Genomic DNA, 21,731 nt, shown 5'->3' on the forward strand with positions numbered 1-21,731 from the left:
ACCGGCATCGCTGCGAGTGGAGGCAGCCATGGGAAAGTGATCTCAATTGCTCTGATACCATGTAAAAAATAGGTAGGAGAATAAAACAGAGGAAGCTTGAAGAAGACTCTCTTTATTCTCGTTAAGTTCTTCTTACAGGATACATCTTATTTATAACATTACACTGATTGAATAACCGACTAACAGAGAAGGTAACGAACTAACTAAAAATCAGTTAGATTAGTTAAGGCAGTTAGCAGCAGAGTTCTTGAAGTTCTTGGAGTTCTGGAAGAGTTCTGGAAGCAGCGAGAAGCTGAGAAGCTCTGGAAGTTAATGTATCTAAATATGGCATATCATAATTAAGCACTCGTCAGAATTTTAAACAGATCCGAGGGATGGTCATTACCATATCTTAATCGAACACCATTTTTCTTGATTTCATGCTCAAGTCGCTGTTTTGTTTCCCCCCCTTTTGTTTCCATCTCATATTAAGACTTGAAGGCAAGATGCATGGGAAGTTACTAGATCCTGAAAACATCAACTCATACCAATCAAACTCCGTGCTGATATAAAGAAAGACAAGAGCATATCAGTGCCATATTAAGATTCAAGTAGTTACATTTTGCCAGCGGATGCTTTAATGATTCAAGAAATCTCAAAAAGATGAGATACACATCTAACTTTCCTGTTGTCCCTTGATCTAGCAGCCTGTTCAAAAAGGAGCAATAGGAAGAGTAACATATACCTCTTTCAGCATTCCTAGCACGGTCCTAGTTCATGAGGAATAGGAAATTGGCACATCATTTCTGCAACCGGTGCAACATTTGCTTCGCTGTTGTCTTCGCGCTCTCTTGTTAAGCCTGTTTTGAGTTCTTTTTTGAGAGCACGAATAATGATATGCAGGAGATGCTCGCGCTGTACTCACGCATGTGGAAAAGCTAGTGAGCATTATAAGCATGGAAGAAGAGAAAGGAGGTAAGAAACAAGTCAGTACCCATGAATAGGAGATTACTGTCGTGGTATTGAGTTTCAAGCATGGATATGATGAAATTCCAACAAATGCAGTATGATGAACAGCATGCCTCCTGCACTATGTAGATGGAAGCTTAGTTACCCAAGAGATTTTACAAGCCCAAAACCCAGGACACAAACAAAGTGGAGGCAAGAGGATTTGACTGCAAGAGCAGGTTCGCCGAACTCGATCTTTGAGATATTTAATCAGAACAGTCTCCATGCACAATGAAATCAGAGTACGAAATCATATGAATATTCTTAGTTGAGAACCGTTCTTCAAAACACAGGACATGCCGATCATACATAACTTGACAATATATGATGCAGCATTTGCTGGAGTGAAGAAAAAGAATGAAATGGATGTGGTTGATTCATGTGGGGAGCAGGAAATTCAAAGAGAACGTGCCAATAGGGTTGTTAACGGGCTGAGCTGCTCGGACTCGGCTCAATAAAAGCTCGGCTCGTTAGTCAAACGAATTCGAGCCCGAGCTCAAAATGAGGCCCGTTTAAACCCAAACCCGAGCCCGAGCAGCTCACAAGCCTAAACGGAGCTCGTGACTTAACACAACCAAATGAGTTCGGGATTCTACAGTCGAGATCACTTGGAGATCTTGCATCCAACGATTCCAAATTTCCAACCCAAGTGCTAAGGCCCTCCTCTCCCACCCGGCTACCCCTCCTCTGAGTCCTCTCCAACCATCCTCCTTCCCCGACTTGCTGCGGCACTGCCCCAATCCCCACCTCCTTCTCCATCTGCCCTAGCTTTCGCTCTCCCCTCTCTTTCCGGTGCTGCCATTGTCTCTTCCAAAACCACCTCCATCACTGAGCTGTCTTTTCCCGCGAAACTCGTCGCTCATCCCCTACCCTAGTTGAGGTAATCTCTTCTTCTTCTTCTTCTCAGAAGTGAAGTTTGTTTTCCATCTCCTCTGCAATCTTTGTAGCTCTGTTGGCTATTGGAAAGAAGAAGGAAAATCGAAGAACAGAGATCAGAACTGTGGGTATGTTTGTGTTTCTGGGATTATAGGAAATTGATGCCTTTTCACTTTTTTTAATACGTTTTTTATCATTTATTTTTAGTTTCCAGAACGAGATTTAGAGGTTTTGGTGCATATATTTTGTTGGCCTATCCAGGGTTTTATCTGCTTATACTGAAAGTCCTGGTCTTGATAGGATCACGGCCGCGACCTCCATCTCCAGGATCCTCCACCTCGCCAACCTCCATCTCCGTCAGCGACCTCCGCTCTAGGATCCTCTACCTCGCCAACCTCCTAATCTGTCGGTCCCTGATTTCAAACTCGCCTAACGATTTTTTTTTCCTTCTTTAATTTTGGCGGGGCATAGCAGAGAGAGTTACTGGACCCGGCGGTGAAAGAGACGCTGAATGTGCTCCGCGCAGCGAAGGAGGGCGGAGTGAAGCGGATGGTGGTGACATCATCGATCCCGGCCATCATCCCTAGCCCTAGCTGGCCCGCCGACATGGTCAAGGACGAGAATTGCTGGACCGACGTCGACTATTGCAAGCAAAACGAGGTGAGTCCTCAATTAAAAGAATCCCATTAATTGAGACCATTAGATTTTTTTTTTTTTCTGACGATTTGGTGTTTCAGATTTGGTATCCAGCTTGGAAGACTTTGGCAGAGAAGGCAGCATGGGAATTCGCCAAGGAGAATGGATTGGATGTAGTGGTGGTCAATCCCGGCACGGTGATGGGTCCAGTCATTCCACCGAGCATCAATGCCAGTATGGCCATGCCGATCCGACTTCTTGAAGGTACTTGCAATTATTTCTTGCTAAACTGGTGATGATGGTATAATGGATTTGTTGTAATGGGTTTTAATGGATGGGTTTAACTAGGAGTTGTATTAACGGGTGCAATGCCTTTTTAGATACCTTTCACCAGGTCAAGAGGAAGCGTGATGAGAGAAAAGAGGTATTTCATTGTTATTTTGCTTGCATTTATTTAATTTTAATTCTGTAATTTCTTTTCATTCTCATTAGGACTGCTGAGTAAGTATTTTTCATGGAACAAGTTCTCAATTTCTGTTTGTATCACCTTTTTTTTTGTTGTACTCAAGGTATTAAAATCCATTCTAAATTCAGATAATAAGATTATCAAGGTCAATGCCATTGTATATAACATTGTATTTCTATGAATATGCATGCCATTTTTCCATACTATTCATACATTTGTTCCTATAACATGGCAATAATTCTGTAGGCGACTAGATGTGAATTTCTCTTCCAAATGTGTGCATGTGTGAATAGTGTCCTAATCAAAATCAATCCGGATCATGAAATGAAAAACAAACTGCAAACTGGTATCCAATTTTAATTTGTTTCTCTTTCCAAAATGAAAAAAAAATCCTCAGGTTCATTACTAAGTGTTTGATCCTTTAAACCTGACCTTGCTTCTTATGGCTGTTTTGTGCTATTAATCCTGCTTTCTTTCATTGTCTTGTTGATGTGAGAATTTATTTCACACATTTTTCTAGTCTTAATTGTTTTGTTTTAGAGTGTTTTGTATGTTCTTAGCTCATTTATCTCGAATTTAGGTGTCTTTTATATGAATTTAAGTCTTAAAAATTCTTGGTATTTTGCAGGTGTTTAATTATTGAATGAGATTGAAATTGGGCTGATGTGAAGAGGCAGAATTCGGGCTAGGCCTAAAGAGTAAGTCCTAGTTGGGCTGGTCTAATCACACTAGAATACTGTTCGATTTTTGGATTCTACTGGAGCTACAGACCTCGGTTTCAGGTGTTGTTTAGCTTGCTGGAAAGCTAAGATGTAGTCCTAAAACTTTTATGAAGAACCAAAACCCTGTTCTGCCATTTTGAAGTTGAAAAATTAGCAGAAATGGAGAAGTCCGAATCTGTCCAAATGTTTACTGCGACCCAGACCATATTTCGGTTTTCAGCTTGTATCTGGAGTTCTAGAAGTCAGAATAAAGCAAGCCTAGGTGCGTTGGAAAGCTGAGAACGAGATCTAAAACTTTCATGAAGGGTCCAGCTCCAAAGTGTGTCTTTTTGGTGCTCTAAATACAGCTGAGAGTCGAGTAATAAAATCAGCCTCTAGAATTCCGGATTTCAGCAGTAGATACGGGGGAAATCTGTTTTAAAATTCAAAAAAAAAGGAGAATCGGTTGGGAGAAGAGGGGGATGGCCAGCAGATACAAAGGGGATGGCCAGCAGATACAAAGGGGATGGCAAGCAGATAAGGAAGAAGAAAACTTAGAGAATCTAGAATTCCGAGAGGAGGAAAAGCTAGGAATTCTAAGAGGAAAAAAAAAAGCTAGAATTCTGGGAGAAAGAGTGGAGCAGAGGATTTTTGCAAATACAGAGTTCTTTTTTTTTCTCTGATTTTTTTTATTTGCTGAATTGTTATCAAGGATGTTGGATGCAAATTTATGTTTGAGAAATAATTGAATTGATTTATTAGTTATGATTTGCTAGTTTTCTTATCTTAGGGCTAGGACATAGCCATTGAATTTTTGATATGAGTTGAGTATGGTTGTATTGAATATCCTTTGTTAATTGCAATTTGATCATTTCGGATTTCATTCTTGCAATTTACTGGCCATGAATTGCATGCTTAAGATGTTGAATGAAGTAACGAAAGTTGAAGTTCAATATTAGTTGGTGAATTTATCAAACATTGGTAGTGTAGTTTAGAAATAAATGCACACCCTTATGTCCTACATTCAAAAATTTCACAGATCATAATGAATTTATATTAATTTCTATGATCACGAATGTAGACATAGGATTAATATAGGTATCGGTGTTATGCCTTGAAAGAGTATATCACATAAAAAATAGGGATTCGGTTATTGTAATTAGCAGAATATTAATAATCAGATTTAAATTCATTGAAAAATTCCATTGATGAAATTCAAGCCCTGGGAACCTTTCATATTTGATTTTTCAGGTTAAGAAATTGCAATCAGTCACATCAATTTAGGGTCGTCTAAATAATATAGAAAATTTATAAATTGGTACTTGAATCGCCTCCTTGTGGAAATGATACTCTTTCTGCCCTGTTCTACTTGTCACGACCCATGCACTTGTGGTAGAGTCTAGGGACTATTAAGTTTTTGGCGTCGTTGCCGGGGAGGATTATTTTTAATATCAATACAAATAATTTTCTGCATTAATTTAGACTGTTTTGTTCTTTTTGTTAATTTATGTTTTCTGTATTTAGTGTATGCCACGAAACTGTGAGCTAATTGAGCCTTTTGATTCAAAAATTGAGAAAACCCTACGAGCATTAAGAAAACAACAAAGATTAGAGCTAAAGTAAAAACAAGCAGTAGCTATGGCCGAATGCCGATAACCAAGATAACCAGAATAAAAGATTGTTGAGTGACTATGCCATGCCGAATGTCAATGGTGCTCTACCCAGTATTGTGAGACCTACAATCAATACTAATAATTTTGAAATTAAGCTTGGTCTCATCCAGATGGTGCAGCAGGAGCAGTTTGGTGGAGAACCTACTGAGGATCCACATGCACATCTTGCCAATTTCTTAGAGATTTGTGATACAATCAAGATGAATGGAGTTAGTGATGATGCTATTCAATTCCGACTTTTTTCATTTTCTCTAAAGGATAAAGCCAAGGCCTGGTTGAATTCCAAAGCACCTAACTCTTTCACCACATGGAATGCCTTGTCACAAGCTTTTCTGAGTAAGTATTTTTCCTCAGGTAAGACTGCCAAACTTAAAAATAATATTACCAATTTTTCTCAATTTGATGGTGAATCTTTGTATGAAGCCTGTGAGAGGTTTAAGGATTTGCAGAGAAAGTGTCCACATCATGGTCTTCCTGACTGGCTGATTGTATAGACTTTCTATAATGGATTAACACATTCAGTCAGGATTACCATAGATGTAGCTGCAGGAGGTACTTTAATGAGTAAGTCAACAGAAGAGGCATATGAGTTGTTAGAAGAAATGGCCTCTAACAATTATCAGTGGTCTAATGAAAGAGGTATGCCTAAGAAAGTTCCAGGCATGTATGATGTAGATGGCATAAATATGTTTAATGCCAAGGTTAATTCTCTGGTAAAAATGTTCGCCAAGCTAGGTAATGTGAATTTCGTTACTAATCCTGTATTGAGTTGTGATTGCTGTGGAGGAGTTCACATGAGTTCTGATTGTATGCAGGTTCAATTTGTGTCTAATTATAATAGTCAGCAGCAGCAGAACAACTCTTATTCCAACACATTCAACCCAGGCTAGAGGAATCATCCCAACTTTTTATGGAAGGATCAAGGTAACTAAGGTAGCAGTTCTAGACTTCTCCATCCTCCTGGTTTCCAACCAAGACCATCCTAACCAGAAAGTAAGCAGTCTTGGGAGATAGCTATTGAGAAGTTAGCCAATGCCAGTTCAGAGAGATTTGAGAGATTGGAAGCAAAGGTTGACCAGTTGGCGAGTTCCAACAGAAATATGGAGGTGCAATTGGGGCAGTTAGCTAATTCCATCAATTCTCGTAGATAGGATAATTTGTCTAGTAAGATAGAGGTCAATCCGAAGGAGCATTGCAAGGCAGTCACCTTGAGAAGTGGTAAGCAACTTGGTTAGGTAAGTGGTGAGACTGTAGTTGGTAATGAAGTAGACTATGAAGAGGTGAGCAAGAGGGTCGGTGAAGAAGTTGAGGACCTAGCCAAGACACCATCCCCACTACCACCAGTCAAACCTTATGTTTCTCCCATTCCTTTTCCTCAAAGGCTTAAGTAGATTAAAATTGATCAACACTTTGAAAAGAATTTTGAAAGTATTTAGGCAGCTTTACATTAATATTCCTTTTGCAGATGCCTTAGCACAAATTCTTGCATACATGAAATTTTTAAAGGAGATCATGTCTACGAAGAGAACATTGGAAGATTTCGAAACCATTGCCTTGACGAAGGAATGCAGTACCATTATCCAGAATACGCTTCCACCAAAACTAAGAGATCCAAGGAGTTTTTCTATTCTTTGTACTCTAGGTGATGTTAATTTTTCTAGAGCTTTGTGTGATTTAGGTGCTAGTGTTTCACTAGTGCCTTTATTTGTGCCTAGAAAGCTTGGATTGAAAGAGTTGAAGCCTACTACCATCTCTTTGCAGCTAGCTGACCGATCAGTCAAATATCCTCTAGGTGTTCTTGAGAATGTGCTGATCAAGGTAAAGAAGTTTATCATTCCAGTTGATTTTATTGTGTTGGAGATAGAAGAAGACACCGAGATCCCTATCATTTTAGGCCGCCTCTTTCTAGCCACAGCTGGAGCTATCATAGATGTTAAGAATGGTAGGCTGACTTTGAAGATTGGTGAAGAAGAGGTAGAGTTTAATTTATTTGAAGCTACTAAATATCCTTATTTTACTGATCATATTTTTCGAGTTGATGTTGTAGATGAGTCGACCAGAGAGATTTTTAGGGCTAAAAATACTAAAAAACCTCTTGAGACTTATTTAGTAAGTGTAGAAACAAGTAAAGATGATAATCTAGAGGTTGCAAAAGTGGCATGTGCATTAGAGGCTACATGTCCTAAGCCGAAGCAGAGAGGTATTCATTTAAGGATATCGGCAAAGGTAAGCCACCCCCTCCCCCTTCTAATGTGCAAGCACCAGTTCTGGAGTTGAAGCCATTACCCTTACATCTTAGGTATGCATTTTTAGGTGAGAATAATACTTTGCCCGTGATTGTGAGTGCTTCTTTATCTGATGAACAACTTGACAAATTGATGTGTATTTTGAGATTGAGAAAAAAAGCCATAAGATGGACTATATCAGACCCTAGAGGAATTAACCCTTCATTGTGTATGCATAGAATTTTAATGGAGGATAAATATAAACCTATTGTTGAAAATCAGAGACGGTTAAATCCTAACATGAAAGAAGTAGTTAGGGCTGAAGTTCTTAAATGGTTAGATTCAGGGATTATTTATCCTATATATGACAGTTCATAGATTAGTCCAGTGCAGGTAGTACCTAAAAAGGGTGGGATGACTGTGATGCATAATAAAAATAATGAATTAATTTTCACTAGGACAGTAACTGGGTAGAGAGTCTGCATAGATTATAGAAAACTTAATAGTGTTACTCGTAAGGATCATTTTTCTTTATCTTTTATTGATCAGGTGCTTGAGAGACTTACTGGGTATGCATATTACTATTTTCTAGATGGTTATTCAGGATATAACCAGATTCCTATATTCCCAGAAGACCAAGAAAAAGACTACCTTTACTTGTCCTTATGGTACTTTTGTATTTCGTAGGATGCCTTTTGGCTTGTGTAATGTACCTGCTACATTCCAACGTTGCATGATGGCTATTTTTTCTGATTCTGTTGAAAAGATCATGGAGGTTTTCATGAATGATTTTTCTAATTTTGGATTTTCTTTTGATAGTTGTTTAGATAACTTGTCTCGAGTTTTGCAGTGCTGTGAGGAGACCAAGTCGGTCTTGAATTGGGAGAAATATCATTTTATGGTGCAAAAAGGTATTATTTTAGGCCACAAAATTTTAGCAAAAGGCCTTGAGGTAGACCGAGCAAAAATAGAAATTATTGAAAAATTCCCACCACCTACAAATGTTAAGGGAGTTAGAAGTTTCCTTGGTCACGCAAGATTTTATCGGCATCTTATTAAGGATTTCTCTAAAATTTCTAAACTTCTTTGTGATCTGTTGAATAAGGATGTTGTGTTTGATTTTGATAAGGACTATTTGAATGCTTTTAACAAGTTGAAGCAAGAGTTAGTGTCAGCACCAATTATGACAGCCCCAGATTGGAGTTTGCCTTTTGAGCTAATGTGTGATGCTAATAATTTCGCTTTAGGTGCTGTTCTCGGTCAGAGAAAAGACCGAAAGTTGCATGTTATATATTATGCTAGTAGAGTTTTAAATAATGCACAGTTGAATTATGCAACTACTGAAAAAGAATTGCTTGCTGTTGTGTTTGCTTTTGACAAGTTTCGATCTTATCTTGTAGATTCCAAAGTGATCATATATACGGACCATTCAGAAATCAAGTATTTGTTGAAAAAGAAAGATGCCAAACCGCGCTTGATTCAGTGGGTGCTGTTACTTCAAGAATTTAATTTTGAGATTCGAGACAAGAGAAGCATGGAGAATGTGGTGGCAGATTCACTTGTCTAGATTAGAGGGGCAGTCAAGAGCAGATGAGGTGCCCATTAATGAAAGCTTTCCAGATGAGCAGTTGTTGGCAGTTTCAATCATCTCCTGGTATACTGATTTGGTGAACTATTTGGTGAGTGGCATTGCTCCCCCTGATTTGAGCTATCATCAAAAGAAAAAGTTTTTGTGGGATGTGAAGCATTATTTTTGGGAAGAACCACTACTCTATAAACACTTTGCAGATGGGATGATTAGAAGATGTGTGCCCCAGGATGAGATGCAAGATATCCTTTACCATTGCCATTCCTTGCAGTGTGGTGGACATTTCAGTACCTCCAAGATAATTGCAAAGGTATGGCAGTCTGATTTTTACTAGCCGACCATGTATCAAGATACCAGACAATATATGAGCATGTATGATAGATGTCAGAGGATTGGCAATATTTCGAAAAAGAATGAGATGCCCTTAACCAATATCTTAGAGGTTGAACTGTTTGATTTATGGAGAATTGATTTCATGGGCCCATTTCCTTCTTCCTTCAACAATCAGTACATCCCGGTAGCAGTGCATTATGTGTCTAAATGGGTTGAAGCTATTACAATTCAGACTAATGACTCTTGGGTGGTGATGAGATTTATGAAGAAAAATATTTTTTCAAGATTTGGTGTGCCAAGAGCTATTATTAGTAATGAAGGCTCCCATTTTTGATACCGGTCATTTGAGGCTTTGTTGAAAAAATATGGGGTTACTCATAAGGTGGCACTTGCCTATCATCCCCAAACAAATGGGCAAGTGAAACTTGCAAATAGGGAATTGAAGCAAATTTTGGAAATACTGTGAGTAGTTCAAGGAAGGATTAGGCGAATAAGTTAGATGATGCACTTCGGGTATGTCTCTGTACAGACTTGTCTTTGGAAAGCCTTATCACTTACCAGTAGAATTAGAACACAGGGCCTATTGGGCAATCAAGGAGTTGAACATAGATTTGAAAGCTACAGAAGAAAAGAAATTGTTACAGTTGAGTGAGTTGGAGGAGTTTAGGCTGGATTCTTATGACAATGCTCGGATTTACAAGGAAAAGACAAAGCATTAGCATAACAAACATCTTCTAATTAGAAATTTTGAAATTGGGCAGCAAGTATTACTCTTCAACTCAAGACTTAAGTTATTCCCAGACAAGCTTCGTTCTAGGTGGTTTGGCCCATTCACGGTAACAAAAGTGTATCCATATGGTGCTATTGAGGTGCATAGTAAAGTCACTAGTGCATTCAAGGTTAATGGGCAGTGTATGAAGCCTTATCTTGCTGGTATTGCGGTTTCTAAATGGGTGACTTACTCTTTGAAGAATCTTACCTATGGTTGATGGTGTGGAAGTCAAGCTAATGACTGTAAACAAGCGCTTCTCGGGAGGCAACCCAACCAAAAAAAAAATTCCTTTCTTTTGTCTTTTGTTATATATTTTAATTGTTGTTGTCATTTAAATCTTTGAATAATTATTATTGTGACCCTTTTCTTTTTGGTTGTGTTGTGTAGGTGCGGAAAAATCAAGCAAGAAACTAGTTCATGTTCAATTCAATCGAACATTCGTTGTATTCAGCCTTGCTAAAAGGGGAGTATTAGTCTTCCATTTTTCTTTGCTTTCACATTGAGGACAATGTGAAAATTAAGTTTGGGGGAGTGGATATTTGATTATATTGAATGCCGGTACTGGTTATGTTTGTTTGAGAAAGAAAATTTTTTCGAAATTCTGATTTGTTTACTTTCATGCAAGTTAATTGGTGATCATATCCATGTCTTCCAAACCTTTTTATGTGAAAGATTAGGAGAAATGAACATGCATTTGCACTTATGTTAGACTTATCTAGGATCCACATTACACTTTTGGGTTCTTTATTGTGTTTAAGCATTGAATTTTCATTTAGGATGGGCAATATCTTATAAAGCAAGAGTAAGCATATTTGTTTTCCTTTGGGATTATTGAAGTACATCTTTCCTTGCAAAGTTGTATAAGTTGTGTGATTATGCATAAAAGATAAGTGTGATGCTTTTCTTGTGATTATCCCCTTTGATCTAGTCCTAAACATGGTTTAAGTAAATAGAGTGATAATGATTAGACAATCGAATAAATAAATGTGTACAAAGTTCTATCTATTCCAATATTTTGAGTTGCTTAGTAACTAGGGGTATTCATTACCAATGTTTACTTTTACGTCAAACAGCAACTTGAAATATGAGTATGCAAAAGCACTTTAAGTGTGTGACTTGTTGAGTAACCGGGTGCATCTATCACAAATGCTTATATTCACGTCAAAAGGCGAGTGACTACTTAAAGACAAAGAATAATTTTTCAAAAAAAAAAAAAACTCTCTAGTTTGCTACCTTGTTTGTAGTAGTGAGAAGGGGTGATTGCAGGTTGAAGTGTTACATGATTCAATTGTGTTGGTCGCATGATAAATATGATCGAGTTTGGAGTTATATATAGATTTTGATCTAGAGAATGTAAGCATGCTTAGTTTTTCTTTATTTGCTATTGTTTATGTACTAAGTTGAAGATTTGATGTTTGCATGATAGGTCCTTAGGTGTGATGAGTTGAGCCTGACTATAGTTATTATCCTTCATTTTTATGGTTTTTCTTTTGCTTGAGGATAAGCAAACATTCAAGTTTGGGGGCATTTGATGTGGAAATTTATTTTACACATTTTCTTAGTCTTAATTATTTTGTTTTAGAGTGTTTTGTATGTTCTTAGCTCATTTGTCTAGAATTTAGGTGTCTTTTATATTTATTTAATTCTTGAGAATTCTCGGTATTTTACAGGTGTTTAATTATTGAATTAGGTTGAAATTGGGCTGATGTGAAGAGGAAGATTCGGGCTAGGCCTAGAGAGTAAGTCCTAGTTGGGTTGGTCTAGTCACACTAGAATACTGTTCGATTTTTGAGTTCTAACTAGAGCTACAAACCTCGGTTTCATCAGGATAAATCTGACCCCTTCCTCTGTTCCCACCTACATATATGGGATAAAAGCGCCTCCACTTCAGCGAACAAGTTGCATTCCACACAGACATTGGAAGGTTCATACTTTCTTTTTTTCTGAAAATGCTGAGCCAACTATGTTTTTTGGCTTGCTGGAAGCTAAGACGTAGGCCTAAAACTTTTATAAAGAGCCCAAAATCCAGTTCTGCCTTTTTGAAGTTGAAAACTTAGCAAATTCGAAGAAGTCCTAATCTATCCAAAAGTTTACTGTAGCCCAGACCCTATTTTGGTTTTCAGCTTGTATCTGGAGTTCTAGACGTCAAAATAAAGCAAGCCTAGGTGTGTTGGAAAGATGAGAATGAGATCTAAAACTTTCGTGAAGGGTCCAACTCCAAAGTGTGTCGTTTTGGTGCTCTAAATGCAGCTAAGAGTCGAGTAATAAAATCAGCCTAGAATTCCGGATTTCAGCAGCAGATACGGGGTAAATCTGTTTTAAAATTCAAAAAAAAGGAGAATCGGTTGGGAGAAGAGGGGGATGGCCAGCAGATACGAGGGGGATGGCAAGCAGATAAGGAAGAGGAAAAATCAGAGAATCTAGAATTCCAAGAGGAGGAAAAGCCAGGAATTCTAGGAGGAAAAAAAGAAGCTGGAATTCTGGGAGAAAGAGCGGAGCGGAGGATTTTTGCAAATACGGAGTTCTTTTTCTTTCTCTGATTTTTTTTATTTGTTAAATTGTTATTTAGGATGTTAAATGCAAATTTATATTTGAGAATTAATTGGATTGATTTATTAGTTATGATTTGCTAGTTTTCTTATCATGGGGCTAGGATGTAGTCATTGAATTTTTGATATGAATTAAGTATGGTTGTATTGAATATCCTTTATTAATTGCAATTTGATGATTTTGGTTTTTATTCTTGCAATTTACTGGCCATGAATTGTATGCTTAAGATGTTGAATGAAGTAATGAAAGTTGAAGTTCAATATTAGTTGGTGAATTTATCAAATATTGGCAGTGTAGTTTAGAAATAAATGCACACCCTTGTGACCTACATTCAAGAATTTCATAAATTATGATGAATTTATATTAATTCTATGATCACGAAAATAGACATAGGATTAATATAGGTATAGGTGTTACGCCTTGAAAGAGGATATCATATAAAAAAAAGAGATTCGGTCATTGTAATTAGCAAAATATTAACAATCAGATTTAAATTCATTGAAAGAATTCAATTGATCAAATCCAAGCCCTAGGAACCTTTCATATTTAATTTTTCAAGTTAAGAAATTGCAGTCAGTCACATCAATTTGGGGTTGTCTAAATAATATAGAAAATTTATAAATTGGTATTTGAATCGCCTTCTTATGGAAACAATACTCTTTTTGCCCTTTTCTACTTGTCACGACCCATACACCTGTGGTAGAGTCTAGGGACTATCAAGTTTTTGGTGAGCACAATTTTCTTCTCAATGGCACTAATCTTTAATGATGAACTACTCCAATGTCAAATTTTGATGTGATCCAAATATGATTTGGGGTATTGTTTTAGATTGTTGATTGTCATTTTGTGTGGTTTTGTTTTGGCCTTGAATAGGCTTTATATGGCATGCTTATGTACTAAATATGTAATTTGATTGGTTATTTATGTTTTTCAAGAAATGTCAGATGGCCAACCTTAATCCGATCAACATGCCTCTATAGCTTATAATGCAAACGAAGTTGTTGAATTAGAATATGTTATTGTAAAGATGATGAAATGGATGAAATGGAAGAAATGGGTGTAGAAGAAATGAGATCTGAGGTGTGGACTGAATTTGAAATTGTAACAGTTGATGGCAACACAAAGGCAAAATGCAATCATTGTAGTGCTAAATTGGCATGGAGAAAGGGGGATGCCACAACTCATCTTAAAGAACATTTAAAAGCTTGCATGCCTCAAAAACTTTCTAAGTCTAGCGAAGACAAAGAGTTAAAATAAAGCTTATTGTCATTTAAGGTTACTCAAGGTCATGCAATGCTAGCAACTTACAAGTATGATAAAGACAAGATAAGAGAGATTCTTGCAAAGATGTTTATAGTGCATGAGTATCCTTTTAGGATGGTGGAACATCAGTTCTTTGTTTTATTCTGTAAAGCTCTTAACCCAAAATTTGAGCTAATAAAGCAGGTTACTTTGAGGAATGACTGTATGAAAATGTTTGCAATTGAGAAGCAAAAGTTGAGGTCAATGTTAAGAAATGTTGATAGAATTAGCTTAACGACTGATCTATGGATCTCAAATCAAATAATAGGGTACATTTGCCTTACTGGACATTTCTTAGATTCTGAATGGAAGTTGCAAAAGAGAATTTTAAATTTTTGTAGCTTGGCACCTCCCCACACAGGAATTACTATTGCTGATTGTATTCTTAAGTATCTAACTGAATAGGGGATTGAAGATAAGGTTTCCACTATTACGTTAGACAATGCATCTTCGAATGACACAGCAGTCAAGGTCTTGAGGGATAATTTTGCAATCAAAGGAAAGCTTTACTTCAATGAAAAAAATATTTCATGTTTGTTGTTGTGCACATGTTTTGAACCTAATGGTACAAGATGGTTTAGCAGAAATACGGGATGTAATTGAGAATATCCATGAAAGCATGAAATATCTGGAGATGTCTCCTTCACGACTTCATAAGTTTAATGAAATTGTTAGATAGTTGAAGTTGTCAACCTCTAAAATTCTTCAACCTGATGTGGAGTTCAAACCGGTATTTCCAATGTACAAGGAAAGAGACTCCGACTATAAATGGTTACCATTCGAGGAAGACTGGATACGAGCTACAGAGGTTTCAAAATTTTTGGAAGTTTTTAATGAAGCCACAGAAGTATTCTCAGGACATCAATATCCAACTTCAAATTTGTTCCTTAAAGAAATTTGGAGAGTGAAGAAGAAATTAAATGATATGTCCTTCGATTCTAGAGACTTTGTGATGCACATGACTCGAAGAATGAATGAAAAATTTGAGAAGTATTGGGGAGATTGTAACTTACTAATGGCAATTGGAGCAGTTTTGGACCCTCGCTATAAAATGCGACTCATTATATTTTGTTTTCCAAGAATTTATGGTGTAAATGTTTTTCAATGCCATATTGATGACGTTCGTGAAGCTTTATATATGCTCTATAAGGAATATGTATATTCAGAGGGACAAATAAATGTAAGCGCTAGCAATATCACTAGTACCTAAATGTAAGCGCTAGCAATATCACTAGTACCTTCTCCAAACTGAAAAAAAAAAGAAGGGATGATGATGACTTTGATATGTGGGCTGAACAACATGGGGATGTTGTTCCTTCAAACAAAACTGAGTTGGACATATATCTAGAAGAAGGTATTTACAAGCCTAGTGATGAAGACTATGACAAGTTTGATGCTTTGAACTGGTGGAAAGCTAGCACCCTAAAATTTCGCTATCTATCAAACATGGCTCGGGACATGCTATCCATTCCTATTACTACTGTTGCTTTAAAGGCTGCATTTAGTACTAGAGGTAAAGTGCTTGATCAATATCGTAGCTCTTTGAAGCCTGAGACTGAACAAGCTTTGATTTGTATTGGAGATTGGTTGCATCATGAGCTTGGATTGGAGCAATCATCAAATGTAAGTATCATTTATAGTATTTAATATATCTTTTAGTAGTTATTTTTTCAATTTATAATTTCTGGTTTCTTGTTTAATTTACAGGTTGATGAAGAGTTTATGCAATGGAACACAGAGACTGGTCTAAACTAGACTAATTTATTATGTTTATTGTGTTTCTTGAACTCTTTTGTAGAACTTGATTTGTATAGGATGTTTTTTAGTTTGTTGGGGTTTCACTTAGACCATTTAAATTTTTTTTGATTGTTGTCGCCTTTGTGCTTGCCTTTGTGTAGACAACTTGGATTTGAGTCCCAGCATCTAATGGTGAGCAATTAGAGATTTTGTTTATTACTTCGGTAAATGTGGTCTATACATGCATTTGTATATTTGCGAGTTTATCTATGACCATGACCATGAGTTTATCTATGACCATGACCATGAGTTTATCTATGACCATGACCATGAAGCTTTGTCCCAATTATTTTCTTCTTCTCATACCTCAGATATAAGGTGAACTGCTTTCTACTATATTTGTGGAATTCCTCTTATTTTTGCGGGTATGTTGTTGATGCAGCAGATCGCGATAACTTGCCAATCTCAAAGAGTCAACTTCATGACCTTCTAAGCAAGCCATCACTGAGCGGGATTCCATTGCTGGTCCTTTGAAACAAAATTGATAAGCCTGAAGCTCTGTCTAAGCAAAGTTTGACTGAGGAGATGTAAGTAACAAAAATTTATTGACCCAAGAATATGGTTGTCGCTGAGGATGATATAAAACAGATAGATCAATACAAGCTGCTGTGTTTGTTGATCATCGTTTTCTGCATTGCAGGGGCCTAAAGTCTATCACTGATAAAGAAGTTTGCTGTTTCATGATCTCATGCAAGAACTCAACCAACATTGACTCTGTAATAGATTGGCTTGTGAAGCACTCGAAGTCCAAAAACTGAGGATATAGCCTTGTGGTGCTTAGATTTTCCCTGTTTTCTCTGGGTATTGAGGTGTTGTGAGTTCTGCACTTGGCTAACTGGGGTTCTGATCTTGTAATTGCTGCCAACTTCTTATGTGCTGAATAGTTACCTAGGGAGTGGGATGGGGTTTGTGCCAAACACTTCATTATATTGAAACTTAGTGACTTGTGCTTTATGCCCTTATTTTGATTTGTGTGAAAATATATCTATCTTTGCATTTAGACAATAAACAATAAATGATTTCAATTGTTTTCTGAAGAAATTAATTCTGGATGGATTCATTCATGCTGCTAGGGATGCAGATACAGGCACATATAATCTTTTGGAAAGCCATATATGATGCTGAGTTGCTCGTGCACAAAAATAATACTGGATCCTTGTTTTTGAGCCCGAGTGCACAAAGATAATACTGGATCCTTGTTATTGAGCCCGAGCTCGAGCTCATATCGAGCCCGAGCCCGAGCTTGGGGTCGGGCTTGAGCTCGTAATTGAAACGAGCTTCAGGAGCTCAAACCCGAGCCTTTGTTTTGCCAAGCAAACTCGAGCTCAAGCCCAATATAGAGCTCGGTACCAAGCCCGAACCCGAGCTTCTGTGAAACGAGCCGAGCCCGAGCCTCCCAGACTCGGGCTCGGCTCGGCTCGTTAACAGGCCTAGGTGCCAAATACGAATGAGATTTTGAAGAAGGTTGAACAATCCAAGTAAAAAAATTCCAGTTGATAAGCCCTCTAAAAGTTTGAGAGAAGATCTAAAGCTGCAACAAGGATCCTTCAATATTTACTTACCACAATAAGTTCAGTAGACCAAAATTTAAAGTTGGTATATTTTCATATGAAAACAAAGAAACAGAGAGCAAATGCAGAGCGGGTACGCAAACTCCTCAGACTAAAACTGCCAGCAGGAAAAATTTTAACAGGTAGCAGTTCGTGCAGGATGTAACTAAGCTTTGTCAACTTGCAAGAAGAAAATACCTGCAGGCACATTGCATCAGAAAAACAAATCACAGGTAAATTCCTAAATCCTTACCTTTGCCTTGAGATAATTCAAGACAAGCTTCAACCAGGAAGAACTGACTTTTCATTTGAACAAAAGATATAGTAGTCTATATACGGTATGGCAGGATAATTGAGAAAAGTAAAATGAAATGCAAAATTTACAGATTAAGAGAGGTTCTTCAATGGATTCTGAGTTTTCATAAACTTTGAAGACTGTTTCGAAGTTTCTAGACAAGCTAAATGTCGAAAATAATTTTTAAAGACCATCCTTTTCGCAAAGGCTTATCCCTAGGCCAAAATTCAAAAGAGCAGAAAAAAAGCAAAAGAGAAGCATATAATATGGAAACATGTATGGAATTTTGGGGGTGTGAGGAACTCTTATTATTGCCAAAAAATCAGGCAAAGCATGAGCAACAAAGTAATATAAGTTTAAAAAGTATATTTTTCTACTTTAATAATGCACTAAGATGAACTAGCCATTAAATCACTCCAATAAGTGTTATGGAAATTTGGTGTAAATGCATTTATTGCTTATGCAATAATATAGTGAAGAACTATCCTTTTCAATTTTTCTATAATGATATCTATTTTTTGTTGAATTCCTAATTAAGTTTGCATCCTTAATCACTTCATTTTAAATTTCTTTTCCATGCCCAATATAATCCCATCGTTCCCCTGATCCTTCCTAGTTTACTCTTCATCCAGATTCCCCTAAATTGGTATTAGCCTTCAGGCCCACATGGTGGAACAAAAAATCAGAATTTAAACAACAATCCTTTGGCATTCATGGTTGAAGACAACTAAAAAGACACCATTTTCTTAACCATTGTACAAGAGCGTACTTTGATTCTTAGCCAGTAAAGGATACAATAGATATAAGTTATTGGAGTTCTTTCAGACATGGCGACAAACAAGTGATAAATTAATAATCTGCTAAAAAGCCATAGTACCTATACAGAACAATGGCTATTCAAAAATAAAAGACAGTATTGAAGCTTTAAAGAGCCATACTATCAAATTGACCAATCAGGTCTAGATTATCCAGCTCTAAAGTCAATCAAATTGGTCCTAAATCAGGAAACTTTTGAGAACAGAATGATCATTGTATTGTTTTTTTGACTTAATTTTATTTAGCACTAGTCCATATTTCAAGACAAGAACGAAATAAAGGTTTCAAACAGCTCAGAAAGGTAATATAGTGACTGAAAGAGGTAGGACATGAAGAAATGGAAAGTGGGAGTGGAACCTTTTTCTATGAATCTATATGTGAGGAATCTTGCGGGCATGTATTTAGCCCCACATAGGCTATGTACTGGACAAATCTTGGATACTTATCCAGGCCAAAGAACCTAAATAATACCTTCTAGCTTATCTTTTTGGATGAAGTCTCGAATTATTACTAATGGTATCAGAGTAAAAGCAGTCCATGGTCCATATGGACTGGGGGACACTACATCACGAGTCTTTTTAAGATAGACTATGAGCCAATCATGGTATTTATGATTGAATTTTGATTAGATTTGGGCCCTTTGCTTAGTGAGAACACTGGGACTTAAATGAGGGGAGTGTGTGGTGATCCGTGTATTTAGTCTCATATCGACTATATACTGAATAGATTTTGGATGCCTATAAGAAACTCAAATAACACATTCTTACTAGCTTTTTTGGTCATAAGTTCTTACATTATATTTCCTCATATACCTAAACCAACATCAGCATAAGATTTGTTCAAGGGACAAACAGCTTAGAAAGGTAATATAGAGATTGATAAAGGCAGCATAGAAAAAAAAAGAAATATGTGGGACCGACACCTCTTCTATGAATATGAGTTTCATCATTTTCCTCTCTCCAACAAAAAGGTTTCCTTGAGGAACAAAATCAAGATTCCACCAACAGAGAAAGAATTTTTGACAACAAAAAATTCTTCAAGGTATAGTTCGAATATTAAATGCATGGGCTCTTGAGTTTGTATACTGTGCCATGACTAAGTAGTCTCCTGAAGAGATTCTCAAGACCATATTTCAAAATAATTGAAACATGATCATGCCACACCTAGCCATAGCTTTTTCATACGAGGCCAGGGCACAAGTTATACTTTCAAGAAGCTAGTCACTTGCTAACTCTCCTAGTCATAAGAAGGCTCACTGACATCTCCTTAAATCTGAATGACTCCATGCCAGATGAAAAGAGTCTATTTTTTCACAAGTCATAGATAGTTTAAGTGACACAAAATACAATCTTGCCTCCTAAAACCTTTTGTTACATGTTATACAAAGAACCTGCTCTGTAGCTCATCAAATCTATACCTGTTGATGAAATCCAATGCATTCACAAAGTTGATTACAAAACAGGGTTCAGTTTTACTTCACTAGTACAATTCAGGAAATTTCTCTTAGCACAAAAGAAGTACAATTCAGGAAGTAATAAAATTTTAGAACTGTCCATTAAATTTCTCAATGGAACAGCTTAATTTAATAGAAATAGCTTACATACATCAAATTTGATAGACAAACGTAGACAATTGAACAAAACATCTGCTTCAAATCAGATAACTCGAATTTATAAACAAACAAGAAAAATAAAAAAAAAAAGGTCACTAAATCCATTAAATCTAGACAAAAATGAGGAATCCCCGAAAAGAAAAGAATAAGGCCAACGATCAAACACCTCATGTGATACAGATCCAAACACCCAGAACGATAAGAACGGTACCGAAGAGTGCATGCCCGACCCGCATCTCCTCGCCGAGGAGCATGGCGGCGACGGCGGTGGCGGCAAAGGTGGTGGCGTTGGTCACCGGCACCGCGATGGAGATTGGGGCGGCGCCGAGGATGTAGAAGAAGGCGACGGAGGCGGAGAGATTTATGATGAAAGGGACGGAGTACTGCCATGTTAGGAGGAGGTCGAGCCACTGGCGGACGTGTCCGAGGAGGCCGTGGCGGCGGTCCGGCGGCGCCGCCGAGCGTTTCTGGTCCCACAGAAGAGCGCCGCGGCGCATGACGGCGTTGGTGGCGCCCCAGACGAGCCCGACGCCGATCATCTTCTCGACATCGGCTGCCATTGGGCTCCTGATCTGCGAAGATGGTCGCCGGGGATTCGAGGAGGCGCGGAGCAGAGGGAGAGAGAAAAGCCCCAATTTTTTTCGTTTGAGCTTGATAAATCGGAATTAGAAAAGAAAAATTATAAAACAGTCCCTCAGCGGACCTAAACTTATTTGCCAACTCTGCGGAGTGATCTACTGTCGCCGTGTAATACGGGGGTTTGCGTGTTTTTTGGTATATCGCTGTGTTAGTTAAAAAGGAAGCTCAGAGGATATAATATATAAAGTAATAAAAACTTATTTTTAGAATGGAAAAAAAATTATATATAAAATAAAGCACAGTCAAAATCCCCAAGTTTTTTTCATAATAGTAAAAATATTGAGATTTTAAACAATTGTTTATCCAAATACTCCACGTAGTGATCACGAACCTATACCGGACATATGAAACTCTATATTTTTAAATTATAAATAAAAATCTTTATTTAACTCTTCATTATTTATAGGATATAACAATATGCTATGGTGATGGAAATTTATCATTGGACTTGTAATTGATCCTTAAGTATTGATAGTTTGAAATTTCAAATTCTACGAATATAAATGCTTTGCAGTATATTGGAAAAATTACATAAAGTTTCTCAAATAAATTATTAACTATTTGTAGATTTCTAAGTTGGAATTTTATATGAGATTATAATTTATTTCCACTTTATATATCAAAAATGTGACGGTAAAGATGTTCTAAAAGTATCTAGGAAGATTTTTAAATATATAAAAGTCTTAAGATAAGGTGAAACCAATATATATATATATATATATATATATATATATATATATATATGCATATATGTGTGTATAATATGGCTCTTTCATGTATAAGGCTTTTACGTTTCCAAACTTTCATACAGAAAGAGCAGCATTACCAACATTAGATATTACATAACAAAATGTGAAAAGTATATGATAAATAAATTTTATAGGATATTTTAGCTATGTACATGCTCCCAAGT

General features: G+C 37.0%; 3 protein-coding genes and 1 non-coding gene across 13 annotated transcripts; 2 read left to right on the forward strand and 2 right to left on the reverse strand.

Annotated features, from left to right (window-relative positions):
* The first annotated feature begins 1,624 nt into the window (after positions 1-1,624).
* On the forward strand, positions 1,625-16,868 carry LOC103715595 (cinnamoyl-CoA reductase 1-like). 10 transcript variants are annotated; one of them, XR_015970963.2, is made up of 8 exons: positions 1,625-1,991; positions 2,164-2,523; positions 2,601-2,763; positions 2,880-2,923; positions 3,594-3,663; positions 10,645-15,732; positions 15,817-16,433; positions 16,547-16,868. XR_015970963.2 is itself a non-coding variant. In XM_088706224.2 (5 exons), the coding sequence occupies exons 2-5, from the start codon at positions 2,413-2,415 to the stop codon at positions 3,606-3,608; spliced, it is 333 nt and encodes a 110-aa protein (XP_088562350.1). In that variant the 5' UTR covers positions 1,626-1,991; positions 2,071-2,412; the 3' UTR covers positions 3,609-4,549. The 10 variants fall into 10 exon arrangements, 7 of the variants coding, with proteins under 7 accessions (XP_088562350.1, XP_088562369.1, XP_088562379.1 ...); XR_015970946.2 differs by adding an exon at positions 8,965-9,462 and having other exon boundaries at positions 1,874-2,523; XR_015970941.2 differs by lacking the exons at positions 1,625-1,991; positions 2,164-2,523 and having other exon boundaries at positions 2,625-2,763; positions 2,848-2,923.
* Positions 5,363-9,131, forward strand: LOC149768755 (uncharacterized). Its single transcript, XM_089926893.1, has 5 exons — positions 5,363-5,693; positions 5,862-6,074; positions 6,805-7,565; positions 8,114-8,232; positions 8,384-9,131. Exons 1-5 carry the CDS (start codon positions 5,363-5,365, stop codon positions 9,129-9,131), a joined length of 2,172 nt encoding a protein of 723 aa, XP_089783019.1.
* LOC120110704 (small nucleolar RNA R71) lies at positions 5,705-5,811 on the reverse strand. The gene has a single exon (XR_005511845.3). It is a non-coding gene; the product is annotated as a small nucleolar RNA R71 (small nucleolar RNA).
* A 564-nt stretch (positions 16,869-17,432) lies between the features above and the next one.
* LOC103715566 (uncharacterized) lies at positions 17,433-20,880 on the reverse strand. Its single transcript, XM_008803239.6, has 2 exons — positions 20,391-20,880; positions 17,433-17,654 (listed from the first exon to the last, which is right to left on the reverse strand). Exons 1-2 carry the CDS (start codon positions 20,737-20,739, stop codon positions 17,623-17,625), a joined length of 381 nt encoding a protein of 126 aa, XP_008801461.2. The 5' UTR covers positions 20,740-20,880; the 3' UTR covers positions 17,433-17,622.
* Positions 20,881-21,731: the final 851 nt, after the last annotated feature.

Source organism: Phoenix dactylifera, chromosome 1 (genome assembly GCF_051530095.1).
Source record: "Phoenix dactylifera cultivar Ajwa chromosome 1, Ajwa_hap1_PhDact_Kaust_v1.1, whole genome shotgun sequence".
In the NCBI taxonomy this organism is placed as follows: Eukaryota; Viridiplantae; Streptophyta; class Magnoliopsida; order Arecales; family Arecaceae; genus Phoenix; species Phoenix dactylifera.

Bases quoted from the DNA above. Each gene is read 5' to 3' on its own strand.
- LOC149768755 (XM_089926893.1), top strand. From the start codon at position 5,363: ATGCCGAATGTCAATGGTGCTCTACCCAGTATTGTGAGACCTACAATC. The intron at 5,694-5,861 runs GTAAGACTGCCA...TAACACATTCAG, and splicing joins GAGTAAGTATTTTTCCTCAG to TCAGGATTACCATAGATGTA. The intron at 7,566-8,113 runs GTAAGCCACCCC...TTTATTGATCAG, and splicing joins ATTTAAGGATATCGGCAAAG to GTGCTTGAGAGACTTACTGG.
- LOC103715566 (XM_008803239.6), bottom strand. From the start codon at position 20,739: ATGGCAGCCGATGTCGAGAAGATGATCGGCGTCGGGCTCGTCTGGGGC. The intron at 17,655-20,390 runs GTACCGTTCTTA...ATGTGCCTGCAG, and splicing joins GGTCGGGCATGCACTCTTCG to GTATTTTCTTCTTGCAAGTT.
- LOC103715595 (XM_088706224.2), top strand. From the start codon at position 2,413: ATGGTGGTGACATCATCGATCCCGGCCATCATCCCTAGCCCTAGCTGG. The intron at 2,524-2,600 runs GTGAGTCCTCAA...TTGGTGTTTCAG, and splicing joins ACTATTGCAAGCAAAACGAG to ATTTGGTATCCAGCTTGGAA. The intron at 2,764-2,879 runs GTACTTGCAATT...ATGCCTTTTTAG, and splicing joins GCCGATCCGACTTCTTGAAG to ATACCTTTCACCAGGTCAAG.